Genomic DNA, 24,750 nt, shown 5'->3' with positions numbered 1-24,750 from the left:
TGCAGTTCTCCCCCCTCCATCTGCCCCAGTGTCATGCCATTCTCCCCCCTCCATCTGCCCCAGTGTCATGCAGTTCTCCCCCCTCCATCTGCCCCAGTGTCATGCCGTTCTCCCCCTCCATCTGCCCTAGTGTCATGCCGTTCTCCCCCTCTTCATCTGCCCCAGTGTCATGCCATTCTCCCCCCTCCATCTGCCCTAGTGTCATGCCGTTCTCCCCCTCTTCATCTGCCCCAGTGTCATGCTGTTCTCCCCCCTCCATCTGCCCCAGTGTCATGCCATTCTCCCCCCTCCATCTGCCCTAGTATCATGCAGTTATCCCCCCTCCATCTGCCCCAGTGTCATGCCATTCTCCCCCCTTCCATCTGCCCCAGTGTCATGCCGTTCTCCCCCCCTCCATCTGCCCCAGTGTCATGCTGTTCTCCCCCCCTCCATCTGCCCCAGTGTCATGCCGTTCTCCCCCTCTTCATCTGCCCCAGTGCCATGCCATTCTCCCCCCTCCATCTGCCCCAGTGTCATGCCATTCTCCCCCCTCCATCTGCCCTAGTATCATGCAGTTCTCCCCCCTCCATCTGCCCCAGTGTCATGCCATTCTCCCCCCTCCATCTGCCCCAGTGTCATGCAGTTCTCCCCCCTCCATCTGCCCCAGTGTCATGCCGTTCTCCCCCTCCATCTGCCCTAGTGTCATGCCGTTCTCCCCCTCTTCATCTGCCCCAGTGTCATGCCATTCTCCCCCCTCCATCTGCCCTAGTGTCATGCCGTTCTCCCCCTCTTCATCTGCCCCAGTGTCATGCCGTTCTCCCCCCCTCCATCCGCCCCAGTGTCATGCCATTCTCCCCCCTCCATCTGCCCTAGTGTCATGCCGTTCTCCCCCTCTTCATCTGCCCCAGTGTCATGCTGTTCTCCCCCCCTCCATCTGCCCCAGTGTCATGCTGTTCTCCCCCCCCTCCATCTGCCCCAGTGTCATGCTGTTCTCCCCCCTCCATCTGCCCCAGTGTCATGCTGTTCTCCCCCCTCCATCTGCCCTAGTATCATGCAGTTCTCCCCCCTCCATCTGCCCCAGTGTCATGCCATTCTCCCCCCTCCATCTGCCCCAGTGTCATGCAGTTCTCCCCCCTCCATCTGCCCCAGTGTCATGCCGTTCTCCCCCTCCATCTGCCCTAGTGTCATGCCGTTCTCCCCCTCTTCATCTGCCCCAGTGTCATGCCATTCTCCCCCCTCCATCTGCCCTAGTGTCATGCCGTTCTCCCCCTCTTCATCTGCCCCAGTGTCATGCTGTTCTCCCCCCTCCATCTGCCCCAGTGTCATGCCATTCTCCCCCCTCCATCTGCCCTAGTATCATGCAGTTATCCCCCCTCCATCTGCCCCAGTGTCATGCCATTCTCCCCCCTTCCATCTGCCCCAGTGTCATGCCGTTCTCCCCCCCTCCATCTGCCCCAGTGTCATGCTGTTCTCCCCCCTCCATCTGCCCCAGTGTCATGCCGTTCTCCCCCTCTTCATCTGCCCCAGTGCCATGCCATTCTCCCCCCTCCATCTGCCCCAGTGTCATGCCATTCTCCCCCCCTCCATCTGCCCTAGTATCATGCAGTTCTCCCCCCTCCATCTGCCCCAGTGTCATGCCATTCTCCCCCCTCCATCTGCCCCAGTGTCATGCAGTTCTCCCCCCTCCATCTGCCCCAGTGTCATGCCGTTCTCCCCCTCCATCTGCCCTAGTGTCATGCCGTTCTCCCCCTCTTCATCTGCCCCAGTGTCATGCCATTCTCCCCCCTCCATCTGCCCTAGTGTCATGCCGTTCTCCCCCTCTTCATCTGCCCCAGTGTCATGCCGTTCTCCCCCCCTCCATCCGCCCCAGTGTCATGCCATTCTCCCCCCTCCATCTGCCCTAGTGTCATGCCGTTCTCCCCCTCTTCATCTGCCCCAGTGTCATGTCGTTCTCCCCCCCTCCATCTGCTCCAGTGTCATGCCGTTCTCCCCCCTTCCATCTGCCCTAGTGTCATGCCATTCTCCCCCCTCCATCTGCCCCAGTGTCATGCCGTTCTCCCCCCTCCATCTGCCCTAGTGTCATGCCGTTCTCCCCCTCTTCATCTGCCCCAGTGTCATGTCGTTCTCCCCCCCCTCCATCTGCTCCAGTGTCATGCCGTTCTCCCCCCTCCATCTGCCCTAGTGTCATGCCATTCTCCCCCCCTCCATCTGCCCCAGTGTCATGCCGTTCTCCCCCCCTCCATCCGCCCCAGTGTCATGCCATTCTCCCCCCTCCATCTGCCCCAGTGTCATGCTGTTCTCCCCCCCCTCCATCTGCCCCAGTGTCATGCCATTCTCCCCCCCTCCATCCGCCCCAGTGTCATGCCATTCTCCCCCCTCCATCTGCCCTAGTGTCATGCTGTTCTCCCCCCCCTCCATCTGCCCCAGTGTCATGCCGTTCTCCCCCCCCCCCTCCATCTGCCCTAGTATCATGCAGTTATCCCCCCTCCATCTGCCCCAGTGTCATGCCGTTCTCCCCCCCTCCATCTGCCCCAGTGTCATGCCATTCTCCCCCCTCCATCTGCCCCAGTGTCATGCCGTTCTCCCCCCCTCCATCTGCCCCAGTGTCATGCCGTTCTCCCCCCCCTCCATCTGCCCCAGTGTCATGCCGTTCTCCCCCCCTCCATCTGCCCCAGTGTCATGCCGTTCTCCCCCCCTCCATCTGCCCCAGTGTCATGCTGTTCTCCCCCCCCTCCATCTACCCTAGTGTCATGCCGTTCTCCCCCCCTCCATCTGCCCCAGTGTCATGCCGTTCTCCCCCCTCCATCTGCCCCAGTGTCATGCCGTTCTCCCCCCTCCATCTGCCCTAGTGTCATGCCGTTCTCCCCCTCTTCATCTGCCCCAGTGTCATGCCGTTCTCCCCCCCTCCATCTGCCCTAGTGTCATGCCGTTCTCCCCCCTCCATCTGCCCCAGTGTCATGCTGTTCTCCCCCCTCCATCTGCCCCAGTGTCATGCTGTTCTCCCCCTCTTCATCTGCCCTAGTGTCATGCCGTTCTCCCCCCCTCCATCTGCCCCAGTGTCATGCTGTTCTCCCCCCTCCATCTGCCCCAGTGTCATGCTGTTCTCCCCCTCTTCATCTGCCCTAGTGTCATGCCGTTCTCCCCCCTCCATCTGCCCCAGTGTCATGCTGTTCTCCCCCTCTTCATCTGCCCTAGTGTCATGCCGTTCTCCCCCCCCTCCATCTGCCCCAGTGTCATGCCGTTCTCACACTCACCATTCCTCGTTCCCCCGCAGCTCTCTCCCTCAGACACATATTGTAGCCGCGATGTGATGACGTCATCACATCGCGGCTACAAATGCCGGAGCTCAGCGTTAAAGCAGGGGCTGAGCTGTGACAGCTCCTGCTTTAAACGCCTATGTATTCGGCTCATCGGCGTCCTACCGCTGTCAGCTCCTGCTTTAACGCTGAGCTCAGTTGGAGTCGGGACATGCCGACCGGGACCATTTTGTTAGGTCCCGGCCGCACCGCGGGGCCCGGCTCGCCCGGCCCTGGATCCGCCCCTGCCTCCATACAGTATTGTATGATCCACAATGACCCCACACAGTATTATATAAGTAATAATAATAATAATAAATAATAATAGTGATAATAATGTAGTAATATTACAGCTATAACAGTGACTGATTGTAGTAGTGACTGTATTTCCATGATGTGACATCACCGCCTCTCCCCTGTGTCCTCAGCTCTCAGCAGTCGCTCAGTCGTCAGGTCCTTAGGGATTGTGGCTGTATATAAAGCCGGTAGTGGCGGCAGCAGCGGGCAGCTCTGCAACCATCACTGAGCTGGAGATCTGGAGGGTAACGTCTGCTCAGAACTTCTATCACAGCCTTGTAAGATGTGAACAGACTCCTATCATCTGCAGGTGTTTATACAACAATAGGTGACTCCATTTCTGTGCTTCTATTTTTCATGTTCTTTGTTTCCTGCCCAAAAATTCTACAGCTGAGGGTTTGTTACAGTTGTGTCTAGACAATGCTCTGTGAGCTCAGACTGATGCATTTTACTGATTCATTGTAACAATCTGGAGGGAGGGTAGACACATGTATATATATATATACATGGGGTCCTCACATTAGCAGTATATATATATACAGTATATATATATATATATATATATATATATACTGCTAATGTGAGGACCCCAGGTGGGGCTGCAGAGAAGAGATGGTGAAGAATGGTAACAAACCCTCAGCTGTGAGTAATAATAACACTCAGTTACAAAGTGAAGGCTCTGGCTCTAAGAATCTACAAGTGGAACAAATGGAAGAGCACAGAACCCCAGGAACAACCATGCACTGTGTGAATGACGCCTTAAGTCTACAGAATGTCATACAGGTAACATATGTGGTGTTACATAGGACTGCCGGTGACATCTACTACATTACCTGTGTATAGAGAGTTATCACTGTGTTATCTGTGGTGTTACATAGGACTGCCGGTGACATCTATTACATTACCTGTATATAGAGAGTTATCACTGTGTTATCTGTGTGTTACATAGGACTGCCGGTGACATCTATTACATTACCTGTATATAGAGAGTTATCACTGTGTTATCTGTGTGTTACATAGGACTGCCGGTGACATCTACTACATTACCTGTATATAGAGAGTTATCACTGTGCTAACTGTGGTGTTACATAGGACTGCCGGTGACATCTACTACATTACCTGTATATAGAGAGTTATCACTGTGTTATCTGTGGTGTTACATAGGACTGCCGGTGACACATTTTGCAGTTTGATAATATTACACAGATAAGAGGTCGGGGGTTCTGGGCTCAGTGTGAGGTCCAGATTACTCTAATATAATAGTAGAGAGCTGGGATTTAGTTGTTACATATTAGTTGCACCTTTTTATCTATACTTTTTGTAGTTCCCCTGTCTGTTTTCTCTGCAGTTCTTGTACTTGATATTCTGTATTCTGTTCCTTGATCCATGTTGAGCCCATGCGAGTTATTTCAGGTTCCCCTTTGTCTTGGCCGTGTGCACTTGTACTCTATGGGATTGTTCTATTAATGCTGTGGGACATGATGAGCTTTTTTGTTCTGCTCATGTACCCGAGTGGTTTTCTTGCCTTTTCCTTGAGCTTTTATTAAAAGGAGACAGTCCTAGATACGGCGAGAATAGAAGTGCCCCCTTACCGAAAACTAAAACCGGTGCAGATGGTTTGTAAGTAATGTGCCCTGATCAAACGCATCCCCAAAAAGGAACAGTTTATGCAAAACAAAGGTGCGAGTTACTTGATTGAATTGCACACTGTTGGAGCAGACAGGCTGTTCATGTCAGTGAAGTTCTACACTATGCAAGCTGTGCTGCAGCAGCTGCATCTGACCCAATCATAATCCTCATTGTCATTACATTCACATTCAATGTGTACAGTGGCCAAGACCAAGAACAGACCCTCCGTCTCGTCACATGCCGCTCATCGTGCATGGATATCTATGTTTCTTCCAAAGTCCAGTGAAGTTCTACACTCTACACGGCCTCATGTTCCTACAAGCCGTGCGGGGAAACCTGCTCTATTCTTTTCCTTGCAAAAATAAAATAACTTTAATAGGAATCAATCATTGAACAGTGCGGAGATTAATGAATCAGAATTCCAAAAATTTCAGGTATTTCAGGTCCTGCCGAGCATAAGATTTTAGGGTTTGACACCCTCATATTAAAGTTCCATGACATCGGCGCCCCCTTCTGACCACTGAGGCCCAATCACAGACCTGAGAGGTGACCCGGGGCCGCTGATGTCAAAGAAGCAGCTGGAAGACGACAGGAACGTAGACTGGAGGCAGCCAGGGATCTCAGGAGAAGTGAGGAAAGATGGGAAAGATGAGGTTTTTGGATTTTTCCCTCCTCCCCCGACCCTCCAAATATGATACATTTGCAAATAATTAGGAGAAATGAGAACTCTCCTTGGACTTGTCCCGTTTTTGCCTTTATTAACCTTTTTATATCCTTGCTTGTACAGGTCTTATGGCGAATGACTCCACCACCTTCTATTTTGTCATTGTTGGATTCTCGGGTCTTCAGGAGAAGTTCTACCCAGTCTTTGGAGTCCTCATGTTCTTCATTTACGATGTCTCCCTTTGTGCCAATACCACCGTCATAGTGATAGTCCTCCTGAAGAAGCACCTTCACCAGCCCATGTACATCATCATCGCTAACCTGGCCCTGTCCGACCTGTTCTTTGACACCATGACCTTGCCAAAAGTCATCTCCAAGTATTGGTTTGGGTCGGAGTCCATCTCCTTCTCGGCCTGCTTCCTCCAGATGGCCTTCGTCCATACATTGAACTGTCTCGATTCATTAACCCTCTTGCTAATGGCCTTTGATCGGTATGTGGCCATCTGTAGACCTCTCCGGTATCACGCCATCATCAGTAATAGAGTCTCCATGTTCTTATGTGTAGCCGCTTGGTTCGCCGCTGCTTTCGTTGGGATATATGTCATGACATGGGGGATATTTTTTCCGTATTGTGGTCCCAACCGAATTAAATCCTTCTATTGCTCATTGTCACCAGTGACCGTAAACACTTGTATAGATTCTTCTGCTGCCAGGAGGAATGGTCTCTACGCTGGTCTGATAATGCACATGGGCCCCTTCTCCGCCATTGTGGTGTCCTATATCGTAATAATCCTCAACATCTGCTCCATGAGCCACCTGGAGAACTGGCAGAAAGCCTTAAACACCTGCATCACCCACTGGTTTGTCCTCATCATCTTCTACATACCCCGTATAGTGGACTATGGCTACAATGCTCAGGTTGTCCCCAACGCTGATGTTGCGACACTCATGATCTGTATCTACAGTTACGTGCCCCATATCTGCAGCCCCATTATATTCTGCCTCAGGAACAAGGAGATCAAGAGGACTCTGGGAAATATGTGCAAGCAGATTGTTAGTCCTTAGATAACGCTCCGACCCTTCGAGGTATGGACTCCACAAGATCTCTGATGGTTTCCCATGATCCCCGGTGCCCAGATATTTGCAGCAGATCCTGTTAGACCAATAAGTTGAGCTGCAACCTCCATTGATTGAACTTGATACTTGATCAGATTGAGATCTGAGACATCGGGGACAGGTCATCATTATGAACTCTTTGTCCTGAAGACCATTTCCGTAGATTTTTTGCAGTGAGGCAATATCCTTCTAGAAGAAGTGGGTGCCATTATGGGGACTTGCTACCACAAAGGAGATGCATGGTCTGCAACACTATTGAAGGGGTTTTCCATGATCAGATAGGGTCTGAAAATTAGATTAGAATAGCCCATCCATATCTGATATTGACTAACCCAATTGAAGGACATAGGAAGTATACTGCTACCCCTAACATGCCTATAGGCTCAGTCCGCCCCACTTAATGCCCTTTGCCCATCATGGGGTCAGTATTCCTTAGGGTGCCTTTCTTAGACCATGTACCCAAGTGTTTCAGATGCTTCAAACAAAGTAACCGAATGAATATTTAATAGGTCAATTGTGCAGCTGAAGATTCAATAAACCCGATGGCTGGTGGGTGTCATGTAATACATGTTAATACTAAGGATTTGTGATGCGTCTTGCTCCAGTGGATGTTGACGTGGTCCAGACTGTTGATTCAATAAAGTTTGGATTATCATTTTGACTCTCTTTGACACTGAAGATGTCTGGCCGAAATAAGATCTATGGACTGGGAGATGGTGAGCTGTGGTTCTTTGTCCAGAAGAAGCTGTTCTTCCACAGTTTTATGAAGAAGACATAGGACAGGTCTGAAAGGAGGATCTCAGAGTATTGTAGGAGGTAAGGAACAAGTCTACAAGGAGTAAGGTAGAAGATGAAGGTCAGGCCCAGAAAGAGTGCACATGGTAATGTAGAGGGTGAAGGACAGGTCTAGAAGGAGGAACATGGAGTAAGGTAGAAGGTGAAGGTCTAGAAGGAGGAACATGGAGTAAGGTAGAAGGTGAAGGTCAAGTCAAGAAGGAGGAGCACATGGTAATGTAGAAGGTGTAGAGGTCTAGAAGCAGGGACACAAAGATGTAGCAGAGGCAGAGAGTGCTCAGATCTCCTGCATCAGAGACGCGCTGATGCAGTAGAGCTGAGTGTGCAGCAGGCTTCAGCGCATCTCTGATGCAGCAGTGCTGAGTGTGCAGCAGGGTTCACATCTCTGGTGTAGCAGTGCTGGCCATGCGCTCAGCTTGGCTGCATCTCCAGTGTAGCTGAGCTGAGCGCACGGCCAGCACTGCTACATTTGGCATAGGAATGCATTGACCAGCGTTGATTGGCCGAATGCCATACAGAGTATAGCATTCGGCCAATCAACGCTGGTTCTGCCAGAGGAGGTGGAGTCTAAGATCGGTCCACAGCAGTCTCCATTCTGGTCCGAAATTAGACTCCGCCTCCTCACAGATGAGCCTCTGGCAGATCAGCGTTGATTGGCCGAATGCTGTACTCTTTATGGCATTCGGCCAATCAACGCTGGTCAATGCATTCCTATGGGAAAAAGTCAGCTCCCGCATATCACAAGTTGACAAGGATCCAGATGTAATACAGTGACTTGGGCATGTTAGATGCCCCCAGACATGCTTCCCCTGCTGTCCCAGTTGCATTCCAGGGTGTTGGCATCGTTTCCTGGGGTGTCATAGTGGACTTGGTGACCCTCCTGAGTCGAATGGTGGTTTCCCCCTAAACGAGTATTTATTCCCCATAGACTATAATGGGGTTCAATGTTCAATTGAACAGTCGAGTATTGAGCGGCTACTCGAATCGAACTTCAAACATTTCACTGTTTGCTGATCTCTAGATCCTATCATTAGAACACAATTTTTTGTGACTAACACGTTGGAATAGCTTTAAGAAAGGCTATTCTTATCCTACCTTCAGATATCTTCTCTGCGCCGCATTCGGTAGAAATCCCAGTTTTCTTCGGTATGAAAATGAGTTCTCTTGCAGTAATGGGGGCGTCCCCAATGCTGCGAGAGAACTCTCCGATTACTGTGTAAGCGGCCATTTTTCTTGTGGCCCAGGCATGTGCAGTCGGTTTGACCACCAGCGCCAGAAGAAGATGCATGAAGAGGCCGTTCCTGAAGAAGATGGAGGCGGCGCTGGAGAGTTCTCTCGCAGCATTGGGGACACCCCCAGTTCTGTTTGAGTGCTGAGGACCGCCCCCAGTGCTGCAAGAGAACTAATTTGCATACCGCTGAAAACCATGATTTATACCGAACGGCGGCAAGGAGAAGACATCTAAAGGTAGGAGAAAACTAGCCTTTCTTAAGGCTTTTCCTACGTGTTAGGCAGAAAAAAATTGAGTTTTATTGATAGGATCCCTTTAAGCCGGGCTCTGCAGGACTCCTACCTCGTTCCACCTCCCATGTGACCTCTTCTATTCTGTGACCTACATCTATCTCTAGAAGCTAAATCACACATCTAAGTTTCTTGAGTCTCCTTTGAGTCTCAGTCTTTACCAAGAATATCTGTTACATGAATAACATTCTCCTTGCCTCTTGTGTGATGGTGTTTTAGGGGCCCTTCACGTTGAGTGGAAATTTCTTGGTTCTGTAAGCTTGGGGTCTGGTGACATGGGACTGCCTGTTATCTCTATCCGTAAGCTTGGGGTCTGGTGACATGGGACTGCCTGTTATCTCTATCCGTAAGCTTGGGGTCTGGTGACATGGGACTGCCTGTTATCTCTATCCGTAAGCTTGGGGTCTGGTGACATGGGACTGCCTGTTATCTCCATCTGCATACATGTGAATCCTGATACTGTGAAGGTTGTAAATATATTATCACAAAATCTTTTTTTAAAGGCCATCTGCAATTTCTGTAACACCAGTTTAAGGATGGCAGATCTAGTACCTGCGGCATCACTTGTGATATTGTAAATGAGTGCAGTGCCCCTGGCCCTTCCCATTATCCCAAATAAGTACCAATGCAAATGAAAACTTATTCTGCAAAAAACAAGCCCCACATTGACAGAGAACAAGTTATTGAACGCGTTGTTACAAATTGAAACTTTTCTTTGCATTTTTTTATTGTACAAAGGAATGAAAGATTAAAAAACGACCGTAAATAAGTCAGGAATAACCGTAATCCTAACAATCCACAGAATAACGTTATCAGGTCATTTCACGTCTAATCCTTATCCCAAATGAAGGATCTTCTCCAATCCTATAAATTGAATAAAGTCATTTATTAGATGCAATCCAAATACACATCAATGGAATAAAGTTATGCTTCTCTCTAATGTAAAGATGAAACACAGCCACTCTATGTCTTTAAAGGGTCACCATCGTGTCAATTAAAGGGCTTGTTCAGGATGATAGATAACCAGGGGGTTGGCTGAGGGAGGTGTAAACTAATAATAATAACTTTGACCCTTTCGAGCCCACCTATGGCATCGGGAGCGGGTGTTAGCTGTAACTGACCCCCGGCTGGAGCACAGTTATGATTGCAGGTTTTAATCCTTCGGATGCTGCAGTCAAACATGCTCCAAGGGCATCCGAGGGTTTCAGCATTGTTTCATGCCCCCCTTGGCACACCCTGCAACAAGAGGGGGGAAGGGGTGCCAATATCCATCTTCTGCACCTCAGGGTCTGGCCAGTGACGCCAGATGCTGCTAATAGCCCCAGTACCAGATTGATCCTGCCAAGAAGTGAAGAAGTCAGCCTATGCATCTGCAATACACGTGTATAGTGCTGAACCAGTGATCAGAGCATCGCTGGTTCAGGTCCCCTAGTGGGACATCACTAAAACCACTGCAAGGCCCGGTGTCCTACACCACTATACAGTCACTCTGTGGCCAGGAAATAGCTGTTTTAGAATACGATTTGCCATGAATTCATTCGGATTGAATCGTATCAGAAATTTTTGAAAATTTTTTGAAAAATTTGCTCATCTCTATTGACCACCTCTAATATTAACCATATTCTGCCCTCATTCAAAGCCAGCTATAGTATGCCGTTTCTACCTCTAGCCACAACTATCCTGTGTGTCCTAGACATACTGGGCGCTTTGATTTGCTTTGGTCACTGTGAGACAATATAACAAAGCTATCTACATTATTTTACCGTCCCCACCCATGTGATGCTATAGATACTAGTAAGAGCAATGCCAGTACAATGTGCGGAGATGTCACCTCTAGGTTGCATGTGGGTGACACACAGGATAGTTGTCGTTGGAGACAGAGCCAAAATTCAGAAAACTTGGACTTTACAGGGCAAAAGGTAGGAAAGGGTTAATATTAGAGGCAACACATTAACTATAGTATAATAATGTAGAAAAATACTGCAACTATAAAATACACGTTGGCTACGCGGTCATCTTGTTTCCACGTTTTTCCAAAAACGAAGCATTTTCTTGCCCAGATGTCCCAGAGTCCTCTTGATCTCTTTGTTCCTGAGGCAGAATATAATGGGGCTGCAGACATGGGGCACATAACTGTAGATACAGATCATCAGGGCGGCGACATCGGCGTTGGGGATGACTTGAGAGTGGTAGCCATAGTCCACTATACGGGGTATGTAGAAGATGATGAGGACAAACCAGTGGGTGATGCAGGTGTTTAAGGCTTTCTGCCAGTTCTCCAGGTGGCTCATGGAGCAGATGTTGAGGATTATTATTACATAGGACACCACAATGGCGGAGAAGGGTCCCATGTGCATTATCAGACCCGCGTAGAGCCCATTCCTCCTGATGTCTGAAGAGTCCATGCAGGAGTTTATAGCCACTGGTGCCATGGAACAGTAGAAGTTTCTGACCCTGTTGGGACCGCAATATGGAAGAAACACAGTCCATGTCATGACATATGTCCCAACGAAAGCTGCGGCGAACCAAGCAGCGACACATAAGAACATGGAGACTCTATTACTGATGATGGCGTGATACCGGAGAGGTCTACAGATGGCCACATACCGATCAAAGGCCATTAGCAAGAGGGTTAATGAATCGAGACAGTTCAATGTATGGACGAAGGCCATCTGGAGGAAGCAGGCCGAGAAGGAGATGGACTCCGACCCAAACCAATACTTGGAGATGATCTTGGGCAATGTTGTGGTGTCAAAGAGCAGGTCGGACAGGGCGAGATTGGCGATGATGATGTACATGGGCTGGTGAAGGTGTTCCTCTAGACAGGTTATTACTATGACAATGGTATTGGCGCAAAGTGAGATGCAGTAAACGCAGAACATGAGCGCTGCAAACACAGGGTAGAACTTCTCCTGGAGACCCAAGAACCCAACAATGACAAAATCAAAGGAGTTGGAATCGTTCGCCATAAGACCTGGGAAATAAGGAACAGAAAAGGTTAAAATGGGAAGACAAGTCCCTGGTAGATTTGTAGATTTCCCAAATAATTTTTGTATTTGTTGAGGTTTTTCTTCTGAATCTGTTTCTAATGGAGAATCAGGGAATGACCTATTGTTATATACATTTTTTCTATTTTAGTGTCTTTTTTTTACATTTCCTTTATCTCTATCAATTTTATTGGCTGAGTGAAATAAATCCTGGAATCTTGCACTTTCCACCCGAGCACTGAACCTCACAATCGGCTGATAACACACACACACTCATCAACATTGAAATAGCAATCCTGAGAAGCAAACGTATTAGAATTCTGGAAATTACAAGATGCAAAAACTGGGAACAAAATATTCAATGGATTCAAGTTTGAGCACCACATAGAGGAGTCCCTGCACTGCCACATCTAGGCATACTATTAAAAAAGTTATAAATGGTTATCGGATTAATGTTTTGCCACCCCGAAAGCACTTGGGCTATCAAGTCATAAAGATTGTCCCCTGGCAGCTTCCTTTGCATTTGTCAACCAGTGGTGTTCCAGATGTTCTCGATGGGAGACAAGTCCGGAGGCCATGGCTGCATATGTAGGACACGCAGTCTGCTCATAGTGCAAGCAACACGTGGCCTGGCGTTGTAATGTTGAAAAACAGTGACTGGGACACTTTGGACAGATAACTACAGGTAATGTAGTAGATGTGACCGGCAGTCCTATGTAACACCACAGATAACACAGTGATAACTCTCTATATACAGGTAATGTAGTAGATGTGACCGGCAGTCCTATGTAACACCACAGATAACACAGTGATAACTCTCTATATACAGGTAATGTAGTAGATGTCACCGGCAGTCCTATGTAACACCACAGATAACACAGTGATAACTCTCTGAGTACAGGTAATGTAGTAGATGTGACCGGCAGTCCTATGTAACACCACAGATAACACAGTGATAACTCTCTATATACAGGTAATGTAGTAGATGTGACCGGCAGTCCTATGTAACACCACAGATAACACAGTGATAACTCTCTATATACAGGTAATGTAGTAGATGTCACCGGCAGTCCTATGTAACACCACAGATAACACAGTGATAACTCTCTATATACAGGTAATGTAGTAGATGTGACCGGCAGTCCTATGTAACACCACAGATAACACAGTGATAACTCTCTATATACAGGTAATGTAGTAGATGTCACCGGCAGTCCTATGTAACACCACAGATAACACAGTGATAACTCTCTATATACAGGTAATGTAGTAGATGTCACCGGCAGTCCTATGTAACACCACAGATAACACAGTGATAACTCTCTATATACAGGTAATGTAGTAGATGTGACCGGCAGTCCTATGTAACACCACAGATAACACAGTGATAACTCTCTATATACAGGTAATGTAGTAGATGTCACCGGCAGTCCTATGTAACACCACAGATAACACAGTGATAACTCTCTATATACAGGTAATGTAGTAGATGTCACCGGCAGTCCTATGTAACACCACAGATAACACAGTGATAACTCTCTATATACAGGTAATGTAGTAGATGCCACCGGCAGTCCTATGTAACACCACAGATAACACAGTGATAACTCTCTATATACAGGTAATGTAGTAGATGTCACCGGCAGTCCTATGTAACACCACAGATAACACAGTGATAACTCTCTATATACAGGTAATGTAGTAGATGTCACCGGCAGTCCTATGTAACACCACAGATAACACAGTGATAACTCTCTATATACAGGTAATGTAGTAGATGTCACCGGCAGTCCTATGTAACACCACAGATAACACAGTGATAACTCTCTATATACAGGTAATGTAGTAGATGTCACCGGCAGTCCTATGTAAAACCACAGATAACACAGTGATAACTCTCTGAGTATAGGTAATGTAGTAGATGTCACCGGCAGTCCTATGTAACACCACAGATAACACAGTGATAACTCTCTGAGTACAGGTAATGTAGTAGATGTCACCGGCAGTCCTATGTAACACCACAGATAACACAGTGATAACTCTCTATATACAGGTAATGTAGTAGATGTCACCAGCAGTCCTATGTAATACCACAGATAACACAGTGATAACTCTCTATATACAGGTAATGTAGTAGATGTCACCGGCAGTCCTATGTAACACCACAGATAACACAGTGATAACTCTCTGAGTACAGGTAATGTAGTAGATGTCACCGGCAGTCCTATGTAACAGCACAGATAACACAGTGATAACTCTCTGAGTACAGGTAATGTAGCAGATGTCACCGGCAGTCCTATGTAACACCACAGATAACACAGTGATAACTCTCTATATACAGATAATGTAGTAGATGTCACCGGCAGTCCTATGTAACACACAGATAACACAGTGATAACTCTCTATATACAGGTAATGTAGTAGATGTCACCGGCAGTCCTATGTAACACCACAGATAACACAGTGATAACTCTCTGAGTACAGGTAATGTAGCAGATGTCACCGGCAGTCCTATGTAACACCACAGATAACACAGTGATAACTCTCTATATACAGATAATGTAGTAGATGTCACCGGCAGTCCTATGTAACACACAGATAACACAGTGATAACTCTCTATATACAGGTAATGTAGTAGATGTCACCGGCAGTCCTATGTAACACCACAGATAACACAGTGATAACTCTCTATATACAGGTAATGTAGTAGATGTCACCGGCAGTCCTATGTAACACCACAGATAACACAGTGATAACTCTCTATATACAGGTAATGTAGTAGATGTCACCGGCAGTCCTATGTAACAGCACAGATAATACAGTGATAACTCTCTATATACAGGTAATGTAGTAGATGTCACCGGCAGTCCTATGTAACACCACAGGTAACACAGTGATAACTCTCTATATACAGGTAATGTAGTAGATGTCACCGGCAGTCCTATGTAACACCACAGATAACACAGTGATAACTCTCTATATACAGGTAATGTAGTAGATGTCACCGGCAGTCCTATGTAACACCACAGATAACACAGTGATAACTCTCTATATACAGGTAATGTAGTAGATGTCACCGGCAGTCCTATGTAACACCACAGATCCCTCTCTCCCAGTCACCACATACATCCTGATATGTATCTTTGAGATCACAGACAATTGTTCAGACTGGATACAATTGTAACAAACCCTCAGCTGTATGCAGTGTGCAGCGTTTTCCATTCTTTAGTAGCATGTAATAAGTGTTGTCTATTCCTTGTATAAATTTCTGTGTATAATAGGAGTCTGTTCACATGCTACAAGTTATGAGTAGAAGTTCTGAGCTGAATTTACCATCCACATATCCTGCCCAGTGATTGCTGTAATTCTGCAGTGCTGCTGACTGGTGTCTCCTGCTGACTGGTGCCTGCCTCTTGACTTTATATACAGACCTCTGTCTAACAGACACAATCCCTATAGACCTGATGAGTGACTGCTCTGCTGCTGACAGCTGAGGGCACAGGGTATATCCAGCTGTTGTAGTATATAATATTGCTCTCACTGGTGTATATATTGGGGCAGGCACTATAGATACAATCTCTTCAGCTGCACATGGGCCCTCTATGTAAAGGGGTCATGTCAGGGGCAGACTGAGCCACCAGTAGCCCAATAATCGCCCAGCAGAAGACACCCAAACCTGATAGGTACTTTGGTGTATTTCTTAAGGGTTGTTGAAAGTTCTCCAGAACAATTATATCTGGTGCACACAAGGAGCCTCAGTCTAAATCTGGGCCCTCTTTCTATTAATTTGCGCGTAAGCTAATTTTATTTCATGTCAAAATTTTTGGTGGACATTGGAGATATTATTAAGAATAATTGACAAAAAAGGTTTGACCAAGGATAACCCCTAACTAAGCGAGACTGTAGGGATTGATTTAGAAGGGGTTCCTCAGGGTCTTTTGTCCCCACACTCTGCAGCACTATCCACTATAATGTAGAAGTACTACAGCCTTAGGAAATGCATTACTAAGCTGCGGGCATGGTGATAGTCAGTAAGAAGCAGATTGTTATTAGACTACTGGAAAGAGCTGGGTTCTGTCTGGTACCTGACCATCTTGAGTGATGACCTTGCACTTGGGTGGCCAATGACTGTTAATATCAGGCTAGGAAAGGTGAAAAACTAAACTTGGGCCTAAGTATCCTTCAGTAATAGTCTGATGCTGCTTTTTCATACTACTAGTCTCCACTGTTTTTGGCAATTCCCAACCTAATAATCCCAGCCTGCGACCACCCTAATACCTGACAATCCCTTCTGGTGGTCAGGCACTGGATGGGACCTAGCTCTTCCCAGTACTCCTGGTGACAGTGGGTACCAGGTTACTATGGGGGTTAGTGTTAGATTTTTTTTATTAGTACTTTACACTGTCAGTCAGCTGATATTATTTAATCAGTAGCAATGAAGTAAAAGGAACAAATAAGAAAAAATATTTTATTAAACATTTATGGCAGAAGTCACAAAAAAAAATAAAAAATGAATTAATCACATTAATAAACATAAATAAAACTAAGTCCCATCCGCTGCTTCATGGTCATGGAAACTAGTGTTTATTTATCCAGTAAACTATAGAAATCCCATTTTTGGAGCAGGTCATGTCAAAAACCCTTCTTAACCCTTGCATGTCGGCTGTTTTAGGGGTTACTCTCAATAATGCAGAGACATTGGGGTTACCCTGTGTCCCTTTGCATAATAAAATGCCAGCTAGCTATGAAGGAGTCCCTGCACTTTGGTTACTTGTGACTACCGGCCTACTATCAGAGTTTTGTTGTCATTTTCCTCTCTTTACCTGGTCACTCCTCTCACCAGTTTCTTAATATGTTAAACACAAACATGAAAATAAAACTGGCGCATAAAAATACCTAATACCATGATCACTTTTTCAGGGAATAGTGTACGTTACTATTATACAAGCACCAGGGCGTGGGATCACCAGAGAAAAAAATATAGCACAACACAAAACTAAATGTTATGATGCAGTACCCATGTTACCCGGAGATGGGGCCAATCCAATACCACCAGAAAGCATATATGTAGATAGTTTACTTTCGGACTGCCCATTGGGTATATACGTCTGGAGAGTGGTTGTCTAGCTTTGCAAAGATGTATCAGTACTAGGGTTGAGCCGATCTTGACTTTTCAGGATCGATTTTGAAATCCGATTTCCGATCATTTTTCATTCGAACCGATCTCGATCCCAATTCCGATCCCTATGCAAGTCAATGGGATTTTTTTTACTAATCAGAGATCAGATTTTAAAAACAATCCTATTCACTATACAACATGGAATCTAACAATTGAACGCTTTAATTGTTAGAATCCACACTGTGTAGTGATTTTTTTTAATCCTCTGGCTACTTAGTCCCCCCTGGTGTCCACTTACCTGCAGAGATGGCTGGTCTGGTGCCCGGTGTTCTCGTTCTTCTTCGCCTCACTGTCCCCTGCCTTCTAGGTTAGGAGAGTGTGGGCGGGTTAGAAGAGTGTGGGCGGGTACTGGGAGGGGAGACATCACGTCTCCCTGCCCTGTACCCGCCCACACTTTCCTAAGCCACAAGCCCCGCCTTCTTCCTAGCTCTTTAACACTAACCTGGGAGGCGGGAGCAGCGAGGAGAAGAAGAACGAGAACACCGGGCACCAGACCAGCCATCTCCACAGGTAAGTAGCTACTAGAGATGTTAGCTAGTCTCCCATTAGAATGAATGGACGCAGCCGGCATGCAGGGGGTTAAGGCTGTGTGCCGGCTGCTTCCATTCATTCCTATGGAACCGCAGCAGAGCCTTCACACTGAGTATATGCTCCGCTCATTCTCATGAGTGGAGCATGTACTCAGTGTTAAGGCTAACATTGTTAGCTTTTCCCACAATGCTTGGCCAGTAGCAAAGCATTGTGGGAAATAATCACCGATCTCGATCCCACCTAAAAAGATCGTGTTCGAAATTCCGATCACGATTGTGAAATTTTCTCGATCGCTGATCAGAATCCGATCTTTTCCAAACACGATCGCTCAACCCTAATAAGTACCAATCATGCAGCTGCTGGAACAGGGCGCTGGTTGTAACTAAATTTGGAGCTCCCTTAGAGAAGGCAGGGAAGGTTTGTTACCATCCCTGCCTTCCTGATCATTGTGTACACAGTATTCAATGAGAGCTGCATACACCACTATGGGCGCCACCATGATGTGGCTTCCCTCTGACCCGGGATTAGAGGTTATAAGAGCTGCTGGGTCCTAGAGGTCCTAGATCTGTGCTATAGTGATGGCCAGGAGGTTGTATTCCTCCCGTAAATGGGGTTCAATGTACCAGCCACAGTTTCAGGGGAAATCGGCCTCCCCTACAAAAAAGTGCTCAGATTTCCCCAGAGGTCTATTATGACCTAATGGGGACACAATGTAAAACATAAAAAAGTAATAAAAAAACATAAACAAAATAATACATCAATAACACGCCCTTATTACAGGTTCAGGCCCTCAAAACAGAATATACAAAAAAAACAGAATTGTGTCCGGTCCTGAACAACAAATTGGCACGGAAGTGGTTAAAGCTGGTCATATCTACTAGTGCACCATCCATCAAGCTGGCCATGAAAGCACCGTATATATTCATGAAGGCCGACAGAAGACTTTAACAAAAATATTTGGGCTGTGCTGGAGGTTTGCTACTAGTATCAGTGTATGTCGTGGTCAGCCACGTCCACTAATCACCACAATCTAATGTGTATGGGCAGCTTTACTTTAATCTCACTAAATATAATATACACGTTTCATGCGCTGAAGTTGATACAAGATATGAGGAGACGTCTCCCGTCACTTGTTTTACTTTGTTTCCACTTCCATGCTTCTCTTATCTTCTGCTGGGCCATAGAGTGATGGACCTGGTCATGTGACCATGAAGAGGCTGCAGGTCCATCAGTTCTACTTTCCACGGTACTAATAATACAGGATTGATACTACCTGAGATGGCGACCAGCCCATTTGTCAACTCACAGGGATGTTTCAAGGGTCGCTATGCGTATGTACCAAATTCTCATCATTGTGCCCCGCTCCCAGCAACTCTCCCCTTTACAAGACAACAGTAATGATCAGATTCAGTCCCAGGAGATACGGAAAAATCCTTGTCTAGTAGGACCAATGACGTGGAGAAGATGTCTCATCTGGTTACCATTCTCTTTTCTTCTTTACCATACGGCCCAGACCCTCATTAATGCTTCTTCCTCTTCATTATTATATGCTTCACATTGGGTGAATTATGAGATCCTCTAGATGTGATATATACTGTATATTCAGTCCAAGGATCAGCGTACAATTCATAACAAGTTCCTGGAGGGACTTGCCCAGTCCATTACCCCTATACACCTTGCCTGACACCATCTTGTAAGACTCCATATCCCTGTTCCAAGTCATCCCTAGTATTTGTATTGCTGCTAGCTATTATTACCTATGGTCCTGCTTTGGTTACTTTGTTTGGCTCCTAAACTGCTCCATTGGCGATGAACCTCAATTTTTGACTACGTTCCTCTGCTGTGACCATAGTCTTGACCATGTTCCTATTACCAAGGTATCACCTACAGTACAGACCAAATGTTTGGACACACCTTCTCATTCAAAGAGTTTTCTGTATTTTCATGACTATGACAATTGTAGATTCACACTGAAGGCATCAAAACTCAGAAGTAACACATGTGGAATTGTAGACTTACCAAAAAAAGTGTGACACAGCTGACAAGCTGTCTTATTCTCGCTTCCTTTTGCTTTGATTCCTGCTTTGCACACTCTTGGCATTCTCTTGATGAGCTTCCTGAGGTAGTCACCAGGAATGGTTCTCACTTCACAGGTGTGCCCTGTCAGGTTTAATAAGTGGGATTTCTTGCCTTATAAATGGGGTTGGGACCATCAGTTGTGTTGTGCAAAAGTCAGGTGGATACACAGCGGATAGTCTGACTGAATAGACTGTTAGAATTTGTATTATGGCAAGAAAAAAGCAGCTAAGTAAAGAAAAAGTGGCCATCATTACTTTAAGAAATGGAGGTCAGTCAGTCCGTAAAATTGGCAAAACTATGAAAGTGTCCCCGAGTGCAGTTATAAAAACCCTCAAGCGCTACAAAGAAACTGGCTAACATGAGGACCGCCCCAGGAAAGGAAGACCAAGAGTCACTTCTGCTGCGGAGGATAAGGACCGCCCCAGGAAAGGAAGACCAAGAGTCACCTCTGCTGCGGAGGATAAGGACCGCCCCAGGAAAGGAAGACCAAGAGTCACCTCTGCTGCGGAGGATAAGTTCATCCGAGTCACCAGCCTCAGAAATCGCAGGTTACCAGCAGCTCAGATTAGAGAGCAGGTCAATGCCACACAGAGTTCTAGCAGCAGACACATCTCTACAACAACTGGTAAGAGGAGACGTTGTGCAGCCGCCGGCCTTCATGGTAAAATAGCTGCTAGAAAACCACTGCTAAGGACCGGCAACAAGCAGAAGAGACCACAAGGAGTGGACATTAGACCAGTGGAAATGTGCCAAGGTCTGATGAGTCCAAATTTGAGATCTTTGGTTCCAACCATCATGTCTTTGTGCAATGCAGAAAAGGTGAACGGATGGACCCTACATGCCTGGTTCCCACCGTGAAGCATGGAGGAGGAGGTGTGATGGTGTGGGGGGGCCAAGCTGGTGACACTGTTGGAGAGTTCTCTCGCAGCATTGGAGATGCCCCCAATGCTCTTTGAGTGCTGAGGACCGCCCCCAGTGCTGCAAGAGAACTCATTTGCATACCGACAAAACCTGCATTTCTACAGAATGGGGGAGTGGAGAAGACATCTAAAGGTAGGAGAAGAATAGACTTTCTTAAGGCTATTACTACGTGTGACCAACAAAAAATTTGATTTTGATGGTAGAATCCCTTTAAAAATGAAACCCTTGAAGTCGCACTTTTTCTCTACTTCCACCCAATTCTGATTTTTTTCCCAGTTTCCCAGTACATTGTACGTAATATTAAATGGTACCACTGCAAAGAATGATTTCTCCTACAAACATTAAGTCCTCGTACGGCCCTGTGAATGGGATTACCGAGATGGGAATGGTTCCATATTAAGGTCTCCTTCACACAAATTTGGTGAGTGGGCTGGCTTGGAGGACAGTTTGTGAGTAGGAGCACTTGTAGGCAAGATTGGGACATGGCTTGTTGGTAAACTTGTGGAATGAAGCAACCTCATAGCCGGACAAATGCCAATGGGCTCCTCAAACCTACAGAGCTTATAAGTGAGGAGCCGAGGGTCTGTGAGTTCCTTCATCAGAACTTCATCGGTGCCTGGCTTCAGAGACACGTGGGGTAGATATCTTTGTGGCCATAATTGTAGCAATTCACAGAATACAGGTGATCATTTTGGCAGCACCCATAATCCCCGTGAGAACCCCCCCCCCCCATAAGAAACTGGTGGAAATGCAGTTTTTTCTAAACCAAATTCCACCCAAATTTTCCAAAAGTTTCAGGCTTGATCTAAACTCAAAACTATTATAATGTGGGGTCTCTTCAGACTGTCATAAGTAGAGGCCAAGTGAAATAACAAACACTTATACTCACCTCTCCCGTGTGCCCAGTGGTCTCCTCTTCAGACCTCTTCCAAACTCTGATGTCAGTGCCCCAGGTCGCTGATGTGATTCTTCCACCCAAGCGTCAACCCATGTGATGTTAGCCAAAGGTCTGAAGACGATGGTTGGGAACCATTGGACGCTGTAAGGATGGCCAGGAAAGGTGAGGCAATGTGAGTATCATTATTTTTATATTACTCGCCTCCCCTGGGCCTCCGTTTATTATGTTCTGGGCTCTGAAGAGAATCCACAGTATAGTAATAGCATTTCTGGTCCATTCCGAGCAAGCTTGGTCTGAGGCGACCTGGGATCTGAACCCCACGAATATTGGACATAACTAATTTTGTTTTCCCATTTAGTTTTGTATCTCTATGTCGTTCCTTAAATAGTCTGATCCAAAGGAGATTGGGATGTAGAGCAGATGGTATATTCCAGAGGATAGACTTCTGGGAAGTGTGAGGAGACCCGGAGTCTTCCTCCAGCTTCTGAAGTGCAAGGAAGTGTTCCAGTCAGCTTAGACTAAGGAAGGTGAGGGAGTTAGAGTCCACGTCTGCAGACGGAAAGAGGAAACTCTACATCCTACTGGGAGAAGAGGAGCCCCATACCCACATGCCCATCATCTACCTGTCACCAAACGAGGACGACGAGGACTATGGTACCCCCAAACCAGCCAACCACTCCATGCCTGCCCTTACACCCTCCCTCACCCCACACCTCAGGAGGGCTGGAGACCATTAGGACACATCACAGAAGAAGACTAAGGCTCTCTCACTTCTGCAACAGACCAGGAGCGACATTTTGGGGAAAGTCATGCCAAGTTGAGTTTGTTACAAACAGGTTTCCTCGTCTGTAATAATAATAATACTCAAGGATTGGTGAACGGATCTGTTTACAATCAGATTCAAACTAAAAGTTCCAAAACTTTTGAATTTGCCAAAATCATCTAATGAGAATATGAGAATATGAGATTGATCCCATGATGTCATGGCCTGTCTGGTTAATTAGGTCATCAGGGACTGTATATATAACATAGAGGACTGTATATAAAGCACCAGCAGGCCGTGGATGTCAGAAGCCGGAGGTGCCGCAGCAGCAGAGAACACGGGTATGGAAGTCTGCAAGGTAAAGTGAGCTCAGCACTCCTATAGTATAACAGTCAGAGTATATAGTATAACAGTCAGAGTATATAGTATAACAGTCAGAATGTATAGTAGAACAGTCAGAGTGTATAGTATAACAGTCAGAGTATATACTATAACAGTCAGAATATATAGTATAACAGTCAGAGTATATAGTGTAACAGTCAGAGTGTATAGTGTAACTGTCAGAGTATATAGTGTAACAGTCAGAGTATATAGTATAACAGTCAGAGTATATAGTATAACAGTCAGAGTATATAGTATAACAGTCAGAGTATATAGTATAACAGTCAGAGTATATAGTATAACAGAGTATATAGCATAACAGTCAGAGTATATAGTATAACAGTCGGAGTATATAGCATAACAGTCAGAATATATAGTATAACAGTCAGATTATATAGTATAACAGTCAGAGTATATAGTGTAACTGTCAGAGTATATAGTGTAACAGTCAGATTATATAGTATAACAGTCAGAGTATATAGTGTAACAGTCAGAGTATATAGTATAACAGTCAGAGTATATAGTGTAACAGTCAGAATATATAGTGTAACAGTCAGAGTATATAGTGTAACAGTCAGAATATATAGTGTAACAGTCAGAGTATATAGTGTAACAGTCAGAGTATATAGTGTAACAGTCAGAGTATATAGTATAACAGTCAGAGTATATAGTTTAACAGTCAGAGTATATAGTATAACAGAGTATATAGCATAACAGTCAGAATATATAGTATAACAGTCAGAGTATATAGTATAACAGTCAGAATATACAGTGTAACAGTCATAGTATATAGTATAACAGAAAGAATATATAGTATAACAGTCAGAGTATATAGTATAACAGTCAGAGTATATAGTATAACAGTCAGAATATATAGTATAACAGTCAGAGCGTATAGTATAACAGTCAGAGCATATAGTATAACAGTCAGAGCGTATAGTATAACAGTCAGAGCGTATAGTGTAACTGTCAGAGTATATAGTGTAACAGTCAGAGTATATAGTATAACAGTCAGAATATATAGTATAACAGTCAGAGTATATAGTATAACAGTCAGAATATATAGTATAACAGTCAGAGTATATAGTATAACAGTCAGAGCATATTGTATAACAGTCAGAGTATATAGTATAACAGTCAGAGCATATTGTATAACAGTCAGAGTATATAGTATAACAGTCAGAGCATATTGTATAACAGTCAGAGTATATAGTATAACAGTCAGACCCCTCCTTGTCTTTCTTTCCTTCATCAATATTTTGTACTGCTTGTTGTCAATGAATGAAAACCCAAATTACACTGATAGAGCTGAGAAGAATCCTGACTGATACAATGTAACAAAGTATAAGGCAAGTGAGCCGTGTGATGCTGCTGCTCACCGAGGATTGTCCAGGATGGATACAACAGTAACAAACCCTCAGCTGTGAGAAGTAGAGATGAGCGAATGCTGTTCAACCGAATAGGTATTTGATCAAATATCATGGCATTCGATGTATTCGTTCACAATCGAATACAAGGCCGCATACGCAGTAAAAATTTGTATCCCTTCCGACCTTCCCTGGCACATTTTTTGCACCAATAACTGTGCAGGGGAGGTGGGACAGGAACTACGACAATGGAGGCAGTGAAAAAAATTGAAAAAAAACCAATTGGCTGCCGAAAACATGTGACCTCCCATTCATAAGAACGGCCACCGCCCTATTCGCCATTTTTG

The 24,750-nt window shown here is 45.8% G+C and overlaps 2 protein-coding genes across 2 annotated transcripts; one reads left to right on the top strand and one right to left on the bottom strand.

The window, feature by feature from the left end:
* Positions 1-4,184: 4,184 nt before the first annotated feature.
* LOC142194208 (olfactory receptor 6B1-like) lies at positions 4,185-6,929 on the top strand. Its single transcript, XM_075263225.1, has 3 exons — positions 4,185-4,355; positions 5,123-5,192; positions 5,989-6,929. Exons 1-3 carry the CDS (start codon positions 4,185-4,187, stop codon positions 6,927-6,929), a joined length of 1,182 nt encoding a protein of 393 aa, XP_075119326.1.
* Positions 6,930-11,308: 4,379 nt separating this feature from the next.
* LOC142194206 (olfactory receptor 10A4-like) lies at positions 11,309-22,688 on the bottom strand. Its single transcript, XM_075263224.1, has 2 exons — positions 22,664-22,688; positions 11,309-12,270 (listed from the first exon to the last, which is right to left on the bottom strand). The coding sequence occupies exons 1-2, from the start codon at positions 22,686-22,688 to the stop codon at positions 11,309-11,311; spliced, it is 987 nt and encodes a 328-aa protein (XP_075119325.1).
* Between the last annotated feature and the right edge of the window lie 2,062 nt (positions 22,689-24,750).

This window comes from Leptodactylus fuscus, chromosome 2 (genome assembly GCF_031893055.1).
Source record: "Leptodactylus fuscus isolate aLepFus1 chromosome 2, aLepFus1.hap2, whole genome shotgun sequence".
NCBI classification, from domain to species: domain Eukaryota; kingdom Metazoa; phylum Chordata; class Amphibia; order Anura; family Leptodactylidae; genus Leptodactylus; species Leptodactylus fuscus.
The sequence above is the reverse complement of the archived record's forward strand: the minus strand, read 5'-3'. Positions and strand labels throughout refer to the sequence as shown.

Bases quoted from the DNA above. Each gene is read 5' to 3' on its own strand.
- LOC142194206 (XM_075263224.1), bottom strand. From the start codon at position 22,688: ATGTCGCTCCTGGTCTGTTGCAGAA. The intron at 12,271-22,663 runs GTGAGAGAGCCT...CTTATTTCCCAG, and splicing joins GCTCCTGGTCTGTTGCAGAA to GTCTTATGGCGAACGATTCC.
- LOC142194208 (XM_075263225.1), top strand. From the start codon at position 4,185: ATGGTGAAGAATGGTAACAAACCCTCAGCTGTGAGTAATAATAACACT. The intron at 4,356-5,122 runs GTAACATATGTG...TTTTATTAAAAG, and splicing joins GTCTACAGAATGTCATACAG to GAGACAGTCCTAGATACGGC. The intron at 5,193-5,988 runs GTAAGTAATGTG...TTGCTTGTACAG, and splicing joins AAAACCGGTGCAGATGGTTT to GTCTTATGGCGAATGACTCC.